Source organism: Hemicordylus capensis, chromosome 9 (genome assembly GCF_027244095.1).
Source record: "Hemicordylus capensis ecotype Gifberg chromosome 9, rHemCap1.1.pri, whole genome shotgun sequence".
NCBI lineage: Eukaryota > Metazoa > Chordata > Lepidosauria > Squamata > Cordylidae > Hemicordylus > Hemicordylus capensis.
In genome coordinates this window covers 4,371,217-4,390,112 of record NC_069665.1, presented here as the reverse complement: position 1 = coordinate 4,390,112, position 18,896 = coordinate 4,371,217, and the positions used below count along the sequence as shown (strand labels likewise).

The 18,896-nt window shown below is 48.9% G+C and overlaps 1 protein-coding gene across 6 annotated transcripts; it reads right to left on the bottom strand.

Annotated features, from left to right (window-relative positions):
* Positions 1–4,688: 4,688 nt before the first annotated feature.
* LOC128334243 (histone H3.v1-like) lies at positions 4,689–18,218 on the bottom strand. 6 transcript variants are annotated; one of them, XR_008311230.1, is made up of 5 exons: positions 17,238–18,208; positions 16,973–17,060; positions 9,774–9,914; positions 6,143–6,220; positions 4,689–5,491 (listed from the first exon to the last, which is right to left on the bottom strand). XR_008311230.1 is itself a non-coding variant. In XM_053270708.1 (5 exons), the coding sequence occupies exons 1-4, from the start codon at positions 17,437–17,439 to the stop codon at positions 9,906–9,908; spliced, it is 345 nt and encodes a 114-aa protein (XP_053126683.1). In that variant the 5' UTR covers positions 17,440–18,218; the 3' UTR covers positions 5,501–6,220; positions 9,774–9,905. The 6 variants fall into 6 exon arrangements, 3 of the variants coding, with proteins under 3 accessions (XP_053126683.1, XP_053126686.1, XP_053126685.1); XR_008311229.1 differs by having other exon boundaries at positions 4,689–5,453; positions 17,238–18,206; XR_008311231.1 differs by lacking the exon at positions 4,689–5,491 and adding an exon at positions 14,776–14,861 and having other exon boundaries at positions 5,501–6,220; positions 17,238–18,218.
* Between the last annotated feature and the right edge of the window lie 678 nt (positions 18,219–18,896).

The window sequence follows — 18,896 nt, the reverse complement described above, 5'->3', positions numbered from 1 at the left end:
GACACAGCTCACCCACCCATAAATCTATGTATCTCCAAGGAGAGCAGAGCAGTGCACATGGCTATGATTATCCCCACAACAACCCTGCAAGGTAGGTTAGGCTGAGGGATAACCTAATGAGTTTCCTGGATGAACACTGATTTAAACTCCGGTCTCCCTGGCCCTAGTCCCACACCCTAACCACTATGCCATGCTGGCTCTCACAAAGAAATGCACTTCACCCCTTCTGTGCCCCACCCCATTTTTTACAGGGGCTGCTACTGTTTCTTTAAATACAGTTCTACTAAATCTATCCTGAATGCATTGCTTTAAACATGCTACATAAATACTGCTTTGGGAGATAGGGTATACACATCTGTGCAGGTCCCACCACTTCCCCCCTGACTCTGATGCTTGGATTAAGTTTTTATCAAAGAGTTATGCAATCTGTTCTGTTCTCGGGCATTTTTGCTTTATGATAAGCAATCTGTGCCTCTTGACAAGACCCTTCATGCCCTCAGCAAGGCCAGGTTCTGGGAAACAGCTCTTAGGAGGAGATGACGGGAGTGAGAATGGAGAGCCCATCTAGGCAGGCATTCACTGTGCTGTTTAGGAGTGGAGATGTAGGGCAGGGGCAAGTGGGGTCAATGAGTGCTTGAGGGGGCACCTCTCTGAGGAATCCCAGTAGAATCCAGCATTTTACAGATGAAAAGAGAGACATGCTTGTGTAGCACGGCTATTCTCAAACCACTCAAGTCCATTGGAACATAGGAAGCTGCCATATACTGAGTCAGACCCTTGGACCATCTAGCTCAGTATTGTCTGCACAGACTGGCAGTGTCTTCTCCAAGCTTCCAGGCAGGAGTCACTCTTAGGCCTATCCAGAGGCGTATCTAGGGAAAAATAGCGCCTAGGGCAAGCACTGAAATTGCCCCCCCCCCGCCCAAACATCTGACACCCATCTTTCAGATCACTTTACCATCATATCAGTGGAAAAATACAAGTCAAGCTCGTTAATCTTTTAATCTTTTAAAAACTATTTAGCAGTGGATGTAGCCAGACCAAAAAATGCTGGAAAACTACAAATTTCAGTATGCTGAGGCTCCTGAAATACCCAGATACTATGTGGAGGTGTAATTGGAAAACTAAACAGAAGTGCCTGTCTAATTCTCTATTATGCATTGTAGCATCACTATTACATAAGTTTTAAAAATGAATGGAGAATTTGACTTTTCCCAGATACTCTGAAAATAATTAAAGGATATGCAGAGTAAACTGTGTCACTGCTTGGAATATATTCTAGTCTTTCAGAAAGACAGTTAAAATGAGAGAAAGAGAGCAAGAAACTCCCAGTGGGCCTTAATCCTAAGGATTTCACACTGATTCAAAGACAAACTCACCATTAATAGCCATATTATTAAGACATCACATTTAACTCACTTATCACAAGAAGGAAAGTAAGAGCAAATGAATACGATCCTAGCTCATAAGCTTCAGCTCAGTATTCACAAGCCCTGATTCTCTGTACATAGTGCCAAATTGAATATGTGTACAGTATTAATTTATATTAATTTTATTTTTTTAAAAATAAAAATACCTGTAACTCCTTTGGGGGGCTTCCTAAAGGCCATGAGGGGGGAGGTCTGCAAAGGTTCCCCCTCCCCCCACTGGCTTTTAGGGCCTCACAGGGACCATTTGAGCATGTGTGGTGGCCATTTTTTAAAAATATTTTTTTTTTAAAAAAGGCCACTGAAAACAAAATGGCCTCCACACATCCTCAAATGGCCTCTGCAAGGCCTGGCATGGCCTAGGGCCTCACAGAGGCCATTTGATCATGTGCAGTGACCATTTTGTTTTTGGTGGGCATTTTTAAATTTTTTTAATTTTTAAAAATAGCGCCCCCCTTCAAGTGGTGCCCGGGGCATGTGCCCTGCCTGCCCCACCATAGATATGCCCCTGGGCCTATCTTGGAGATGCCGCCAGGGAGGGAACTTGGATGCATGCATGCAGATGCTCTTCCACTAAGCTATGACCCATCCCCTAAGGAGAATATCTTAGAGTGCTCACACATGTAGTCTCCCATTCAAATGCACACCAGAGTGGACCATGCTTGCCACCACAAGACCAGCCTTCTTCCCACGAGTCCCCTAACATATCATCTCCCATTCTTGAAGGCTTTTCTCTGCATGTTGCATTCACTTCCTGGGCAATAGCTTGTCCAGCATTGACTTCAAATACGGCTGCCCAACATCACCCAATGTTGTTGGACTACAGCTTCCATTATCCACAGCAACAATGGCTGGCAGCAATTGTGGCTGGGAATGATGGGAGTTGTAGTCCAACCACATCTGGGAACTCAAGGCTGAGAACCCCTGACTTAAAACTTAAGTTTTAAATATTGGCAGGGTTGCCAATATTTTTTACTGACCCTTTTTTTACTGACCCCTGCAACTATGCTTATAACAGCAACTTGACCTGCAGACATGAGCAGATGAGAATGTTTAGCTCCTCCTTGCTGTGGAGACCTTCACCTACTGGCTTCTGCAGATCCAGCTAAAGGAACAAGAACAGACAGGCCAAACCAGTTTTATTCAGTTTAGTGGGTTAACCCTATTTAAAATTGTAGGGGGTTTGTTCACTTGATCAAAATTATTTTAGAAAACTGTAATTGCCCCATAACAGGGGTTCTCCACCTTGGATTCCCAGATGCTGTTGGGAGTACAACTCCCATCAGCCCTTTGCCATTGTGACTGGAGATGATGGTAGTTGTACATATGAACAGCCCTGCTGGATCAGGCCCAAGGAGGCCCATCTAGTCCAGCATCCTGTTTCACACAGTGGTCCACCAGATGCCTCTGAGAAGAAGCCCACAGGCAACTGTTTAGGGAATGCCCGCTCTCCTGCTGTTGCTTCCCTGCAATTGGTATTTAGTAGCATCTTGCCTCTGAGGCTGGAGGTGGCCTATAGCCACCAGACTAGTAGCCATTAGACCTGTCCTCCATGAATTTGTCTAAGCCCCTTTTAAATCCATTGAAGCAAGTGGCCATCACCACATCCTGTGGTAGAGAATTCCATAGAATTCCTAACCCTAACCAGGAGCCTCCTTTCTAAACTAAAAAGCCCCAGATGCTGTAGGCTTGCTTCATAAGGAAGGTGCTTTAGGCCCCTGATCATCTTGGTTGCCCTCTTCTGCACCTTTTCCAGTTCTACAATATCCTTCTTTAGATGTCCACAAGTGTGGCTGTACCATCATTTTGTTTAAGGGTATTATAATATTTGCAGCTTTATTTTCAATTCCCTTCCTAATGATCCCTAGCATGGAACTAGCCCTTTTCACATCTTCTGCACGTTGAGCCGGCACTTTCAACAAGCTGTCCACCACGACCCCAAGACCCCTCTCCTGGTCAGTCACCAACAGCTCAGACCCCATCAGGGTATATGTGAAGTTGGGATTTTTTAAATTTTTGTATCCCTTATTGTCTCTTTGCATTGCAGTCCAACAACATCTGCGGACCCAAGTTTGGGAACCCAAACCTTGGCCCTCAGCTACAAAGTTCTCCTATTCTAGGACTGGAGATTCCTTGGAGAGGGCAGAAGAACTCCTGGACTCAGTCAGTCCCTTTCTGCCTTTAGTAGATTGGTGCTGCCACTGTGATGATCTGTTAAGTGTGACAAGGAGGACAGCATCCAGATTGTCTATGACAATGGCACATAACAAGAGTCCTCCAGCTCTTGTTGGACTGCAACTCCCATCACTCCTGGCTATTTGCCACTGTGGCTGGGGATGATGGGAGGTGTGGTCCAACTACAGCTGGAGGCCCAAAATTGAACCCCAGTCTAAGAATAGAAGAACCCAGTTGCTGGGCTAAATCAATCTTCAGTGTCTGGGAAGACAGCCAGTCCAGGGTTGAAAAACAAAGTGGAATAATTGTTGTTGGCAGAATAAATGCTTATTTAAAAAAACTGAGCTGATGGCAGCCTCCAAAGAGGCAGAGACATGATGGAACTCAACAAGAAAGAAACCTTCCTTTTCCTCCTGAGAAGGCTCCATGGAACCTGGAAGTATTTGCATGAGGAAGACACAGGCAAGGTACTATGGAAGTGATAATGACATTTTCAAAAATGCTGGGATTCCCTCTCCTGGAAGCAGCTGAGAACAGAAACTCTTTGACCTTTCTGAAGGCTTTTTTTTCCTTGAAAAAAAGGGGGAAGGAAACCTATTTTCGGAGAGAGAATGTTAAAAGACTGTCGCAGCCAACCACAGAATCTGCTCACTTCCTTCTCTTGCTTGACATTTCCTTGTACCAAGAGATGAGCACTTTCTGCATGTGATGAAATTGTCTCTGCCCCCACAAAAATGCGTGTGCTAGTCCTGGAGGGACCTTGACATGCTCTGTTGTTCCCACAGCAACAAAATCACATGACCGCCCCTCTGGGATTTGCCAAGAAAACCATGGAACAGCTGGAAAAGGAGATTTGTCTGAGCAACAAAACAACTTAGTGGAACTCCATTTTCATAGTGAGCCACAATAAATTGTGGCTGATGAGAGTTGTAGTTCAGCAACATCTGGAGGACCATAGGTGGGGAACCCCTGCTCTAGCGATAACCAGCCCCTATGGAGGGCCACTTCCAGACGATGGTTCAGAGGCTGCATGTGAGCTTTGCTGACCAAACTGACCCACACACCATTGACTGATTGATTGTCAAATTTGTATACAGTACCGCCTTTCATTAAAAAAAATCCCAAGGTGGTTTAGAGTATTTTCTAAACAGCACAAATACATTACATACTTAAATTTCAACATTGAAAATAGTACAAATCTATTAAAACATATATACACAATAATTGATCCAATTCGACACCATCAAGCAACAAAGGTTTACATAGGAACATAGACCCTTGGTCCATCTAGTTCAGTATTGTCTTCGTTGACTGGCAGAGGCAGCATATTTGCACCAAATTAGGCACAGGTGCCTCTGGTTCTTGGCAGCTCAGGTGGCTGCTCTCTCCCTCTGTCATGCTGCCTGCAGACTGGACATTCATCAGATAGAGCTGCACAGAACTGTGTAGCTCTACCTGATGAATGACCAGCCTGCAGGCAGCATGGTTCTCAGGAAGAATGGGAGAGGTGGCACAACCAGCGCTGCTGGGAACTGGAGGCAGCTGTGCCTCATTTGACTGGCTACAGTCTTCTTGGGCAAGACAAACAAGCATGATCAGCCTGATGCAGAAAGAACCGTGGATTGGGCTGGTTGCCATTTTTTTCACACCCAAATCTGCCCTTCTTCAACTCTTTAGAAAATATCTTAGAGATTTTCAGAAATAGTGTGGGTGTGATCTCTGGCCTGACTTGCAGGAGTGAGCCTTTTCAACGAAGCAATCATTGCCGAGGCCAGTCTGCGCCCCTCCTGGCTCGTTAGGACAAGTCACGGTTGGTGGGCTGCAGCACACAAGGTCACCTCTGCTGAGCACCTGTTTTGCATGCAGAAGGTCAAACTACCATCAGCCTTCTGTGGTCAAATAGTTTGGAAACACATGTTTTTGTCCCCTATCTGGACAGGTTCAGCAAGACCTATCATGATGCTGATTCTGATCCAGTCCCCCCCCCAAATTTATATATTTACTGCATTTATATCCTGCTCTTCCTGCAAGGAGCGGAGGAGCACAGCTCTACCTGATGAATGCCCAGCCTGCAGGCAGCGCAGCTCTCAGGCAGGGTGGGAGATAAAGGATCTGGGCAAGTCCCACAAGACCTATCATGATGCTGGTTCAGATTCAGTTCTATTTTTATTTATTGATCAAATTTGTACACTGCCCCAAACTTTCATCTCTGGGCAGTTAACAATAGCATAAAACAAGTTTAAACATATACAAAAACTTAAACAATTTAACAATTTAAAAACCTTCCACAAATTAAAACCTTAAATTTTTATTTTATTTTTATTTATTTTTAGGAATGCAGCTCTGCCTGAAAAATAGCCAGCCTGCAGGCAGCATGGCTCTCAGGCAGGGCAGGAGAGTGGGGGGGAGCAACCCATGCTGCCTCCTTTGGTCTCCCCCCCGCCCCGGGCCTCATCAGGATGAGCCACAACTAGTAGCATGAAAAAGACATTGATGTTTTCACGGACTGTCATGTAGAATAGATCACAAAATGAAGTTACCGGATGTCAAGAACGTTGTTCGGACCACCTGCAAAAGTGTCCATCAGAACCAGCAGTTGTGTTCCAATAAGTCACTGCCTGGGGAACAAAAACCAGAACGTTGAAAGCTGGCATTTCCTAACCACAAGTATCAGTGTGCCGAGATGCAGCAGAGCCTCAGGCGCAGACCGTGAGCAATGCAATGCGGACTCTCCTCTCCCTGCGTGGGTGAAACAACATTCCCTCAACAAAGGCCTGTTCCTCAATATCACTGGCTGAGGTCACCTAGTGCAGAGATTCTCAATGTTGGGTCTCCAGCTGTTATTGGATTCCAACTCCCATAATCCCCAGCCCTAGTGGCCTTTAGTTGGGGATTATGGGAGTTGAAGTCCAGTGGGCAGAAGCAGTGGCGGCTGGTGGCTCCTGGGGCTGGATGGGTAGAGACACAGTGAGTAGTGCCAATGATGATCGTGGGTGGAGGTTCCCTCCCTCCCTCCCTGGCAGCCTCTCCAGCTTGAGCTGAGAGAGACACCTGCAGGCAGCCTTGGAGAAGCTGCTGCCACTCCGTGAAGGCAATCCTGTACGGAGCTAGAGGGACCAAGGGCCTGACTCAGGATACAGCAGCTTCTTAGGTCACCGAGCGATCCAGTCCAGGAAGTGGTGCTACTGGAGACATGGAAGGAATGAGGCAAAGGGGGAAATGGTGGTGGCCAGGCAACAGGAATCCATAGGAAGGAGTTGTTGGGGGGTGAAGTTTCATTTTGTGGAATGAAGCAGCACAACAGAGGGGGAAACTGCTGGTTTCTTTGAATCTAAAGGAGAAACTAGGCGGGGCCTTTGGATTCTTGGCTAGAGGAGAACAGCCTGGAGTTTCTCCCCCTAATAAGACATGGATCCCTGGCGGGACAGTCAGCAGAAGGAGCAACAGAGGAGGCTGCTCTTTGGAAAGGCACCAGAGAAGGCAGTCAGTCTGAAACCTCTCTCTCCTCTATTCCAGCCCCTTTGCTTTGGGGGTAGATGGGAGGGGTGTGTGTGTGGTTTCGTATGCACTGTGGTGTGATATATCCTATACCCAGACATGGCTTCTAAGACAGACACCAAAAGGGGTGAAGTGTGACTAAGATAATAGGAACCTAGGAAGCTGCCATATACTGAGTCAGACCATTGGTCTATCTTGCTTAGCATTGTCTACACAGACTGGCAGCAGCTTCTCCAAGGTTGCAGGCAGGAGTCTTTCTCCCAGCCCTATCTCGTTGGAGATGCTGCCAGGGAGCGAACTTGGAACCTTCTGCTCTTCCCAGAGCGGCTCCATCCCGAGGGGACTCTCTTACAGTGCTCACACTTCTAGTCTCCCATACATATGCAACCAGTGCAGACCCTGCTTAGCTAACTTCCTAGATAACTACTCTGAGTCATGCGGCAGCAAGAATCCCACTTGCAGATCTAGGGCTTGCTCTGAAATTAATCACACACCTCTCAAATGGGCTCCCTTAATCATCGCTTAATACCTAGGTCTGGCTCTGGCTGAGTGGCACTGGCCGTACATCTTGCCTGGCAGATATAAGTATGTATATTTTATATACTGCAATTAATTATACACATCATAGGAACAAAGAATCTGAAAGCGTTACCTGGTCATCCTAGACCAAGGCTGCAGAAATTTGGCCCTTCAGCAATTGTCGGACTACAATTCCCATCACCCCTATTGGCCACTGTGTCTGAGGATGCTGGGAGTTGTTGTCCAACAACCACTGGAAGGCCAAAGTTGTGCAGCCCTGATCTGGATGAACCTGAAACTTTACATCAATGTAACCCCTGATGTAAGGTTTCGGGTTACATATGAACATGGGAAGCTGTCTTGTACGGAGTCAGATTCTTGATGCTACTAGCTCAGTAGCCTGCAAAAAAAACCCTCACAACCCAACTTCACATATATGCCAATGGGATTTGAGCTGTCGCTGACTGACCAGGAGAGGGATCTTGGGGTCATGGCGGACAGCTTTTTGAAAGTGTCAACTCAACACGAGGCAGCAGTGAAAAAGGCCAATTCTATGCTAGGGATCATTAGGAAGGGGATTGAAAACAAAAATGCTACTATTATAATGCCCTTATGCAAAACTATGGTGTGGCTACTCTTGGGAGTATTGCTTACAGTACTGGTCACCATATCTTAAGGACATTGTCGAACTGGGAAAAGTGCAGAAGAGGGCAACCTGGATGACCAGGGGCCTGGAGCACCTTCCTTATGAGGCAAGGCTCTAGCAGCTGAGGCTCTTTACTTTGGAAAAGGAGAGACTACGGGGAGACATAATCGAGGTGTATACCATGCATGGCGTGGAGAGGGTGGCAGAGGGAAATTCTTCTCCCTCTCTCACACCACTAGAACCAGGGGTCATCCCATGAAACTGAAGGGCAGGAAATTTAAGACCAACAAAAGGAAGTACTTTTTCAAACAGCACATAATCAATCTATGGAATTCTCTGCCACGGGATTTGGTGTTGGCCAACAGCTTGGATGGCCTTAGAAGCTTAGACGAATTCATGCAGAACAGGTCTATCAATGGCTACTAGTCTGGATGGCTATAGGCCACCTCCCTCTCAATACCAGTTACAAGGGAGCAACAGCAGGAGAGGGAATGCCCTCCCCTCTTCCCTGTGGGCTCCCAGAGGCATCTGGTGGGCCACTGTGTGAAACAGGATGCTGGACTAGTTGGGCCAAGTTGGGCCTGATCCAGCAGGACTGTTCTTATGGACGCTGACTGGCAGCAACTCTCCAGGGTTCCAGGCCAAGGTCTTTCCCAGATCTACCTGAGAATGCTGCCAGGGAGTGAACCTGGTTCTCAAACTGGGGTTCCTGGATGCTGATAGATTACAACTCTCACCTTCCCAAAAACTTCTGGGGACCCCCATCTGAAAAGCCCTGGAGCATGGTCAGCAAAAGAACAGCGGGGGGGGGGAGATAGGGTTGCCAGCACGGAGGCTATTCCTGGACCCCACCCCACCCCAATTATTCAGCACAAGCCATGAAACTCTCAAGGGTTGTTTTCAAGAGTAGCCTGGAGATGGGAGGTGAGTTCCTGGAAGTTCCAGGCCAGGTCTGGAAGGTGGCAACCCCAGCGACAAAGATTTTACTTGTGGGGATGCAGAGCGATGTATAACTAGACTTTGGCCCTGAAGGCATGGCAGAGTATGCCTTGAAGAAGGACCAGTTACTGCATCTATGGCAAGCATCTTGTGGAGCTGGGAGGTCAGTTGCCTTTTACACTTTAGAAAAAGAACCCTGTAGACATTCCCAAGGATGACAGGAGAAAAGGGCATGTCATTCTGCTTGGTGTGTTACTCTTTCATAATTCCACCCAGTGGCACTCTGACCCTGGACTTCAAGGCCAGACGCCAGGGCCTCCACCCACCCTGGGTCCCCCAAATCTTCAGTCTGTCCTGGGTGGAGTGGCTGCCACTGGCCCCTACTACAAGTGTGATTGTGACCTGTGACAGGTACTTTAGAGACAGAGGAGAGAGTAGGGAAAGCAGTATGTGGGATGGGAATATGTTAAGTTGCTTGTTGGAATATTTCTGCTCATGCATATTTGCATAAATATACCCGTTTTATACTCTTGTGAGTTCAGTTGATGTTTATGGCCTGAAAAACCCACCTGCTGAAAATAGCGTGTGGGGGGGGTGATGCATAACTTGCAGCGGTGGAGGGGGGGCCTCCAGCAAGGGGGCCTTTAAACTCCAAAGGCCTTTAGGTCCAGGCTCCAAGTTACCTAGGTGCACCTGCGATATCATCTATCCTAGGGAGAGAGAGTGAAAAACGGAGGAAGATTTGTAATTATATGGTCCAGTCGATTCCACTTGTGCTCTGGGCAAACTAGGACTGAACCTGTTTGACCAAAATCTTTCATTTAAACATGTTGGGCAGGGGAGAGGTCTCTTTCCCAACAGTCTGCAATTTATCCCATCAGTGGCAATTTTCTAAAATGTCCTTTGTTTCCAAGGAAGTGTCCCTCACGCCAGACCATCTCCGCCTTTATTTCATTGGCATTTGCTGCTCATGAAGCAGGTCTCTGCCTGCAGCAAGAGCGACACCAACTCTAGCCTAGGACAACAGTACTTTTGAATGCCACAACTCTTCCAACTATGGCAATCTTTAATTCTAGCAGACAATATTGACAACTTTTTATTCAGCATATTTGTATAACGCCCAAAACACAAGTCTCTGGGCCATTTACAATAAAACACAGACAACTTGAAATAAGGATCAATTCTGTGTGCTTGACAGAAATACCATCTTCAGCATCCTATAAGCATGTCAGTAAGCAAAGCTATACAAAGACAATTAATACTGATCTTTATTTCTACATCAAATCCCCCCCACCCCCTGATCTTTGCATCAAGTAGGAGGGGGAAGTCTGTAGGATCCTAGCAGGAAGAGACCTGGAGCCACTCAAGAGCTACCTGAGGGAATGGTGCTAGGAGCAACCAGTTGCATGTGTTCTGGCCTTTCAGGCTTTTAGTATCAATGAGTTTTTTCTCATCATTTCTATATGCTGCTTTGAATATTATTTTAATACACTAGTTGCTTTGATAATGCTTCATTCTATTTTGTAGGAATGTGCACGGACCGGTTCGGAGGCCATTCTAAAGGCCTCCAGACCGGTCCGGTCACGGGGTGGTTTTGGTTCGGGTGGGGAGTTTGGGGGGTTCCATTAAGGGCGGGGGGGGCTTTACTTACCCCTCCCGCGCTTTCCACACACTAATTATTGAAAAAATTGCTCCTCCGATGGCTGTTCCGATTTTAAAAAATGGCTGCCCCCTTGAAGCCCTGGCCCCCTGCTGCTGCCTTGAAGCCCCCTCCCACCCCCTTAAATCTCGCCCCGGGCCCTTAAATCTTGCCCCGATAACATTAAGACGCGGGCGGGCGGCGGGGAGATGTCCTCCCGCCCCCTTCCCTGCTAGGCTGGAAAAGACTTTAGGAAGGCTTCTGCGCGCACACGCGCAGAAGCCTTCCTAAAGTCTTTTGCAGCCTAGCAGGGAAGGGGGCGGGAGGACATCTCCCCGCCGCCCGCCCGCGTCTTAATGTTATCGGGGCAAGATTTAAGGGCCCGGGGCGAGATTTAAGGGGGTGGGAGGGGGCTTCAAGGCAGCAGCAGGGGGCCAGGGCTTCAAGGGGGCAGCCATTTTTTAAAATCGGAACAGCCATCGGAGGAGCAATTTTTTCAATAATTACGGCGGCAGTGTGTGGAAAGCGCAGGAGGGGTAAGTAAAGCCCCCCCCGCCCTTAATGGAACCCCCCACCCCAGTGCCGGACCGCAGCTCCGCGGTTCCGTGCACACCCCTACTATTTTGCATTAGCCTTCCTAATTAATAGATCTTATTTCTTTTATTATACTACACTACTTCATTCTTTTTAGATTTTATCCTACTTATACTACCTACACTCATTTATTCTTTTTAGGTTTTATCCTATCCTTTTAGACGTTATCCTAGGCAACAGCTATTTTTGTTTTAGTTTTTAACATATTTAAAGTTTGTAATTAAACAATATTGCAAGCAGCACACAGAAATAATGGGGGGCAGAATAAAACCCTGGACACACCCAAGGCCAGTGGCTCTCCACTCAGCTCAGCGGCTGCTCCGAGAAATCTGGAGCAGGGATCTCATGCCAAGCATGAAGAAAACCACACTCCAAGTGTTATCCAGTCATCTCCTCCCGCTTCTCCAGGTAGTTTTCAGGGCTCCTGTGGCACCTTGCTGATGTTCTGTCTCCTTGATCCACGGTTGTTCCTTCAATCGTTCTCCTGTTCTCTTGTAAAACACGGAGAACAAAATAGATTCTGAATCCTTAAACCCTGCCCTGTCCTTACCTGCTTGTTTTCTGCCCGCCCGGATGTGCTTCACCCCCAGTTACTATACTTTTATTGTTTTTTCAGCCCTTTGAGTTCTAAATGAAGACAAAAGCTTCTTCTTTACCCTTTTCCCTCTTTAGAAGGGCTTCTTGAGGACCAGGGCTGTTCATCCAAGAGCCCAACGCAAGGAGAATGAGAACTGAGAGCTTAAGATCAGGGGTCTCCTTCCCTGACCAGAGTCCACTCACCCTGTGCCTTCAGCCAACAGAGCCCACTCATCACACAACGCTGCTAGAAGAGGTCAGGGAGGCTGCATTTCCATCGTCTCTTGCTAGACACTCGGCAGATAAATGAGCAGCCACTCAGGGTACAGACACTAAGTCCATTCTGAAAAGCCCATACTCACAATATTTTAGGGGCTCCCCAGTGCAAAGTCATGAAATCCAGCAAGAACAAGCTGCACCCCAGCCAGAGCAAGGGTTCTTCAGCATATGACCACTACAAAGGCTATGCTCCAAATATTATAGGGGCTCCCCAGTGCTAAGACATGAAGTCCAGCATGAAAAAAGCTGCACCCCAAGTGGATCAAGGGCTCTTCCGGGACTCCCCAGTTTTAAGACGTGAAGTCCAGCATTAAAAGGCTGAATACCAGCCAGATCAGGGACTCTTCCGTATACGACCACTACAAAGGCCATGCTCAAAATATTAGAGGGGCTCCAAAGTGCTAAGACATGAAGTCCAGCATGAAAAAGCTGCACACCAACCAGATAGGGGGCTCTTGCGTATACGACCACTACAAAGGCCATGCTCCAAATATTACAGGGGCTCTCCAGTGCCAAGACATGAAGCCCAGCATGAAAAAAGCTGCAGAACAAGCAGATCAAGGGCTCTTCTGGGACTCCCCACTGCTAATACATGACGTCCAGCGTGAAAAGGAGGCACCCCAGCCAGATCAGGGGCTCCTCAGTATATGACCACTACAAAGGCCATGCTCCGAATATTATAGGGGGTCCCCAGTGCCAAGATGTGAAGTCCAGCATGAAAAAGTGCACCACAGCCAGATTGGGGGCTCTTCCGTATACGACCACTACAAAGGCCATGCTCCAAATATTATAGGGGCTCCCCAGTGCCAAGATGTGAAGTCCAGCATGAACAAGCTGCACCCCAGCCAGATCAGGGGCTTTTTAGTATACGAACACTACAAAGACCATGCTCCAAATATTATAGGGGCTCCCCAGTGCTGAGACATGAATTCCAGGATGAAAAAGCTGCACCCCAGCCAGATCGGGGGCTCTTCCATATACGACCACTACAAAGACCATGCTCCAAATATTATAGGGGCTCCCCAGTGCTGAGACATGACGTCCAGCATGAAAAAAGCTGCACCCCAGCCAGATCGGGGGCTCTTCCATATACGACCACTACAAAGACCATGCTCCAAATATTATAGGGGCTCCCCAGTGCTGAGACATGAAGTCTCGTATGAAAAAGCTGCACCACAGCCATATTTGGGGCTCTTCCGTACACGACCACTACAAAGACCATGCTCCAAATATTACAGGGGCTCCCAAGTGCTGAGACATGAAATCTAGCATGAAAAAGCTGCACCACAGCCAGATCGGGGGCTCCTCCATATACGACCACTACAAAGACCATGCTCCAAATATTATAGGGGCTCCCCAGTGCCAAGCCATGAAGTCCAGCATGAAAAAAGCCTCAGAACTAGCAGATCAAGGGCTCTTCCGGGACTCCCCAGTGCTAAGACATGACGTCCAGCATGAAAAAGCTGCACCCCAGCCAGATTAGGGGCTCTTCCGTATACGACCACTACAAAGGCCATGCTCAAAATATTAGAGGAGCTCCAAAGTGCTAAGATATGAAGTCCAGCATGAAAAAGCTGCACACCAACCAGATCGGGGGCTCTTGCGTATACGACCACTACAAAGGCCATGCTCCAAATATTACAGGGGCTCTCCAGTGCCAAGACATGAAGTCCAGCATGAAAAAGTGCACCACAGCCAGATCGGGGGCTCTTCCGTATACGACCACTACAAAGACCATGCTCCAAATATTATAGGGGCTCCCCAGTGCTGAGACATGAAGTCCAGCATGAAAAAGCTGCACCCCAGCCAGATCAGGGGCTCTTCAGTATATGACCACTACAAAGACCATGCTCCAAATATTATAGGGGCTCTGCAGTGCTGAGACATGAAGTCCAGCATGAAAAAGCTGCACCCCAGCCAGATCAGGGGCTCTTCAGTATATGACCACTACAAAGACCGTGCTCCAAATATTAGAGGGGCTCCCCAGTGCTAGGACGTGAAGTCCAGCATGAAAAAAGCTGCACCCCCACCAAATCAGGGGCTCCCCATGTATGTCCCTTAACAAGACCACGCTACCACCATTTGGGGGGCTTCCCAGTGCAAAGACATGAAGTCCAGCATCAGAAAGCCACACAACCATCAAATCAGGGGTTCCCCAGTATACAGCTACTAAGAAGGCCATGCTCCCACAATTTGGGGGAATCCTCAGTGCAGAGACGTGAAGTCCGGCAAGGGAAAGTCCAATCCCAGCTCTAGAAGGGGCCACTGAGTGGATAGACACTCAATCCATCCTTTTTAGTCCACCTCCTTCTCAAATCAGGGGCATCCAGTCCATCATGAAGCAGCCAGGCTCCAGGTAGATCAGCCTCTACTCAGGGATACAGAGCCGAGGGAAAGCCAGCAATGAGGCCATCCAACACATAGAAGCAGACTCTCCCCTTTTCTTCTCTCAAGCTTCTTGAAAGCCAGTCTTCTCCGCTTACTTCTTCCCCCTTCATGTCTCCTGTTGTGCCTTTCTCTTCCTCCTCCTGCTGCACTTCTTTCTTCTGTCTTTTCTCTCCCTTGCCTTCTAAAGCATGGAAAAAGATTCTTTGAGATCTTTACTTTTCCCCCCCTTTAGAAGGGCTGCTTGAGGACCAGGGCTGTTCATCCAAGAGCCCAACCCAAGCAGAATGAGACCGGAAAGCTTCAGGCCGCGTCTCCTTGCCTGGCCAGAGTCCACTCACCGTCTGCCTTCGAGCCAGCAGAGCCTGCTCAGCACACCATGCTGCTTGAAGAGGTCGGGGAGGCCGCACTTCTCCGTGGGCAGGGCAGACCAAGCGGGTGGTCTGGGCAGGTCGGAGATGCCTCCTCAACACCACTCAGAGTACGAAGGGCAGAGTCAGGCAGCAAGGATTGGAGATACACACCCCCTGGCCAAATGAGGGGCTTCTCAGAGCAAAGACGTGAAGCTCGGCGCGAGGAAGCAATGCCCCCCAGCCCCCACTGGGGCGGCTCAGCGCACAGACGTAAAGCCTGGCACGAAAAAGCAACGCTCCCAGCCCCAGCCAGGGGTGGCTCAGCGCACATACCTAAGGCTCGGCGCGAGAAAGCAATGCCCTCAGCCCCAGTCGGGGATGGCTCAGGGCACAGACATGAAGCTCGGCGTGAGAAAGCAACACCCCCAGGCCAGCCCAGCCAGAGGCAGCTCAGCGCACATACATCAAGCAGTGGCACGAGAAAGCAATGCCTCCAGCACCAACCAGGGGCAACTCAGCACACATACTTCAGGTCCAGCATGAGAAAGCCACCTCCCACCCAATGGAGGGGGTCTCTGTGCAGAGATGCTTCACAGCCGGTGAAGTCCAGCATGAAAAAATCTGCACCCCAGCCAGATCAGGGGCTCCCCAGTATTTGATTATTATGAAGGTCGTGCTCCAACAATTTGGGGGGCTCCCCAGTGCAAAGACATTAAGTCCTGAATGGGAAAGCAACACCCCAGGCAAATCATGGGCTCCCCAGTGCAAAGACATAAAGTCCAGCATGAAAAACCTGCACCCCAGCCAAATCAGGAGCTATTCACTGTATGGCTACTAGTAAGGCCATGCTCCCACAATTTTGGGGGCTCCCCATTGCAAAGACGTGAAGTCCTGCATGAGAAAGCCACACCCCAGCCAAATCAGGGGCTCCCCAGTGTATGGCCACTATGAAGGTTATGCTCCCACAATTTTAGGGCTCCCCAGTGCAACAATGTGAAGTCCAGCATGAAAAAACCCCACCTCAGCCAAATAAGGGGCTGCCCCATGTACAGCCATTAACTAGACCACGCTCCCACAGTTTTAGCCCCACCCCCAGTGCAAAGACATTGATATACTCAGAAAACCAATTTCATACTGAGAGGTTTAAAACACACTATATGATAAGAACTTAATTAAAGGTTATCTCTGGAATTTCCTCTCTAGCCCCAACTGTTATCTCTGAGACTTCCTCTGTAGCTCAACCGTTATCATCGGAATCTCCTCAGCAATTTCTATTGTTATTATTTACCTACAAGTGAGATAATGTAATCATTATGTAATTACTTGCCTACGTGATCTGTAAAGTATAAAAGTCTGTTGTAAATGATGCTCGGGGTTCTGGAATTTAGACAATAGCCGACCAGAACCTTTGCTTCTGCAGAGCAAATAATAAAGCCTTTTAAACTTCTCCGCTGGTGATGTTCTTTGGCTCGCTGACCCAGTAAAAGAACCATTTGGATGGTATAGCAACATGAAGTCCAGCATGGGAAAGCCACACCCCAGCCCATTTAGGGGCTCCCCAGGGGCATAGCTAGGGGAGAGGGGGCCGTGTTCATCCCTCTCTCTGGTGGCCCCCCAGAGTGAGGGAGATAATGAAGAAGATAGGGAGGGGTGGAGCTGGAGGGCCCTCAGGAGCTGGGGGCCCATGTTCTTTGAACCATTTCACTCAATTATAGCTACGCCCCTGTGACTCCCGCATGTATGGCCACCAAGAAGGCCACGTCCCCACGTTTTTAGGGGTCCTTCAGTGCAGGGACATTAAGCTCAGCACAAGAAAGCCAGGCTCCAGGAACTCAATAGTGATACCTGGCAGGGAGAAAATCAGCAATGAAGCCATCCAATGTATAGAAGCAGAACCTTTCTGTTTCTTCTGTGAAGCATCTTGAAAAATAATCATTCCTACCTCTTCCCTTTTCATGTCTCCTGTTGCTCCTTTCTGCTTGTTCTTCTTCCTCCTCCTGCACTACTTTGTCTTTTCTCCCCTTCGCCTCCTAAACAAAGGAAAAAGCTTCATAAGTTTCAAGACCTTTACTCTTTACTCTCTACTCTCTTTTGAATGGCTTATTAAAGTCCATCGCTGTTCATTAAGGAGTCCAAGCCAAGAATTAGACCCATTTGGACGGGGCAGTATATAAATGTAATAAATAAATAAATAAGGAGAACCAGACCTGAAATCTTAAGCCTCCAGGACATACAGTATTTCCTTGCCTCATCACCATGTGCCTTCAGCCAGCCGAGCCTGCTCAGCACACCACGCTGCTTGAAGAGGTCAAGGATGCTGCTTTTCCACTGTCCTTGCTTTCTCTGTGGGCAGGGCAGACCAAGCTGATTATCTGGGCTGGTTGGAGATGCCACACTTCCACCATCCATCTTTTCCTCCACGGGCAGGGCAGACCAAGCTGACTGTCTGGGCAAGTCGGATATGCCATTTCACCACTACTCAGAGCGTACCTACTAGATGAGAGGCCATGTAGAGCAATGAGATACAGTCTAGAATGAGAAAGCTATCCTCTGACTAAATCAAGGGTTATTCAAAGCAAAAACATGGAGTCCATATAAGAAAGTAATCCTCTAGCTCCTTTGCAGGCTGCTCTGAGTAATATCTAACCTGCTTTGAAAATGCCTCACACTATTTTTTGTCAACTTTCCCTGTTAATGACCTATATTTCCTTTATTATACTGCACTAGCTCATTGGGGTTTTTTTTAGATTTTATCCTATTATTTTAGCTTTTAACCTATTTTTTTTATTTTATCCTATTTAAAGCCTATTTATTTTAGTTTTTACAAATATTTTAAGTTTGTATTTAAACAATATTCCAAGCAGCATACAGCGATAACAGGTGGGGGAAGCCATCCATAATCAAACCCTAGAAACACCCAAGCTCTTTTGAGGGAGTCACCGCCCTCCAGACAGAGGAGCCTCCTCACAGGGCTGGGCGGGGGAGATTTACAGGCTACTAAGTTGCCACTGAAGCACCAAGGGGCTCTTTTGAGGCAGCCCCTCTTCTCTCCCAGCCAGGGGCGTAACTATAGGGGGGCGGGGGGGCATGTGCACCTGGCGCCACCCCGGCGGGCCATGTGGGGGCGCGCCAAAAAGTGGCTTCCCTCCACACACCCCTGGATCGCCCGCCGAGTGTGGCGGAGAGCGTGCGGCGGCGTTGGCGATGGCCTGTAGCGGGCCGAGCGGCAGCACGGCAGATCGCCCGCCGAGGACTACTGCAGAGTGGCGCCGAGCCTGCCTGCTGGCCCGGTGCGCGTAATTGGGAAGCGGCGTGGGGCCAGCAGGCAGGCTTGGCGCCGCTCTGCAGTAGTCCTCGGCGGGCGACCCGCCGCGCTGCCGCTCGGCCCACTACAGGCCATCGCCAATGCCGCTGCACGACCGCCACTGAATCGCCGCCGAATCGCTGCCACCGCCAGCGATCTGCCGGCTGGGGGGGCACTGCGCCTCCGCCAGGTATGTGGGGGCCGAGGGGGTGGCGCCATTTCAGGGCCGGCCAGCCCTGGGCACCGTTTCCCCCCCCCCCCCGATACGCCACTGCTCCCAGCCGAAGTTGCCTCTCTCAGAGCTGTGAGGGGAGCGCTAGAAACCCTCACAGCAACCCCCCTTCCAGCATGCACGGCTCTCGAGGGGTTCCTTGCTCGTCCTCTCAGGGCCGCTTCGCGCGAGGCTGAAATGAGAGAGTGAGGAAAAAGAAGACACGCCATGAGGTCGGGGGATGGGACACGAATGCATTGCAATGGAGCCTTGAGCTAGCTAGCTGGCTGGCTGGCTGGCCGGCCGCCTTGGCTTCCCTCCCCTCGCAGCGGCGGCGCCCCCTGCTTGCGC

Bases quoted from the DNA above. Each gene is read 5' to 3' on its own strand.
- LOC128334243 (XM_053270708.1), bottom strand. From the start codon at position 17,439: ATGGATGGTGGAAGTGTGGCATCTCCAACCAGCCCAGATAATCAGCTT. The intron at 17,061-17,277 runs GCAAGGAAATAC...TCCTTTGTTTAG, and splicing joins TGAAGGCACATGGTGATGAG to GAGGCGAAGGGGAGAAAAGA. The intron at 14,862-16,972 runs GTAGGAATGATT...TCCATGCTTTAG, and splicing joins GAGACATGAAAAGGGAAGAG to AAGGCAAGGGAGAGAAAAGA.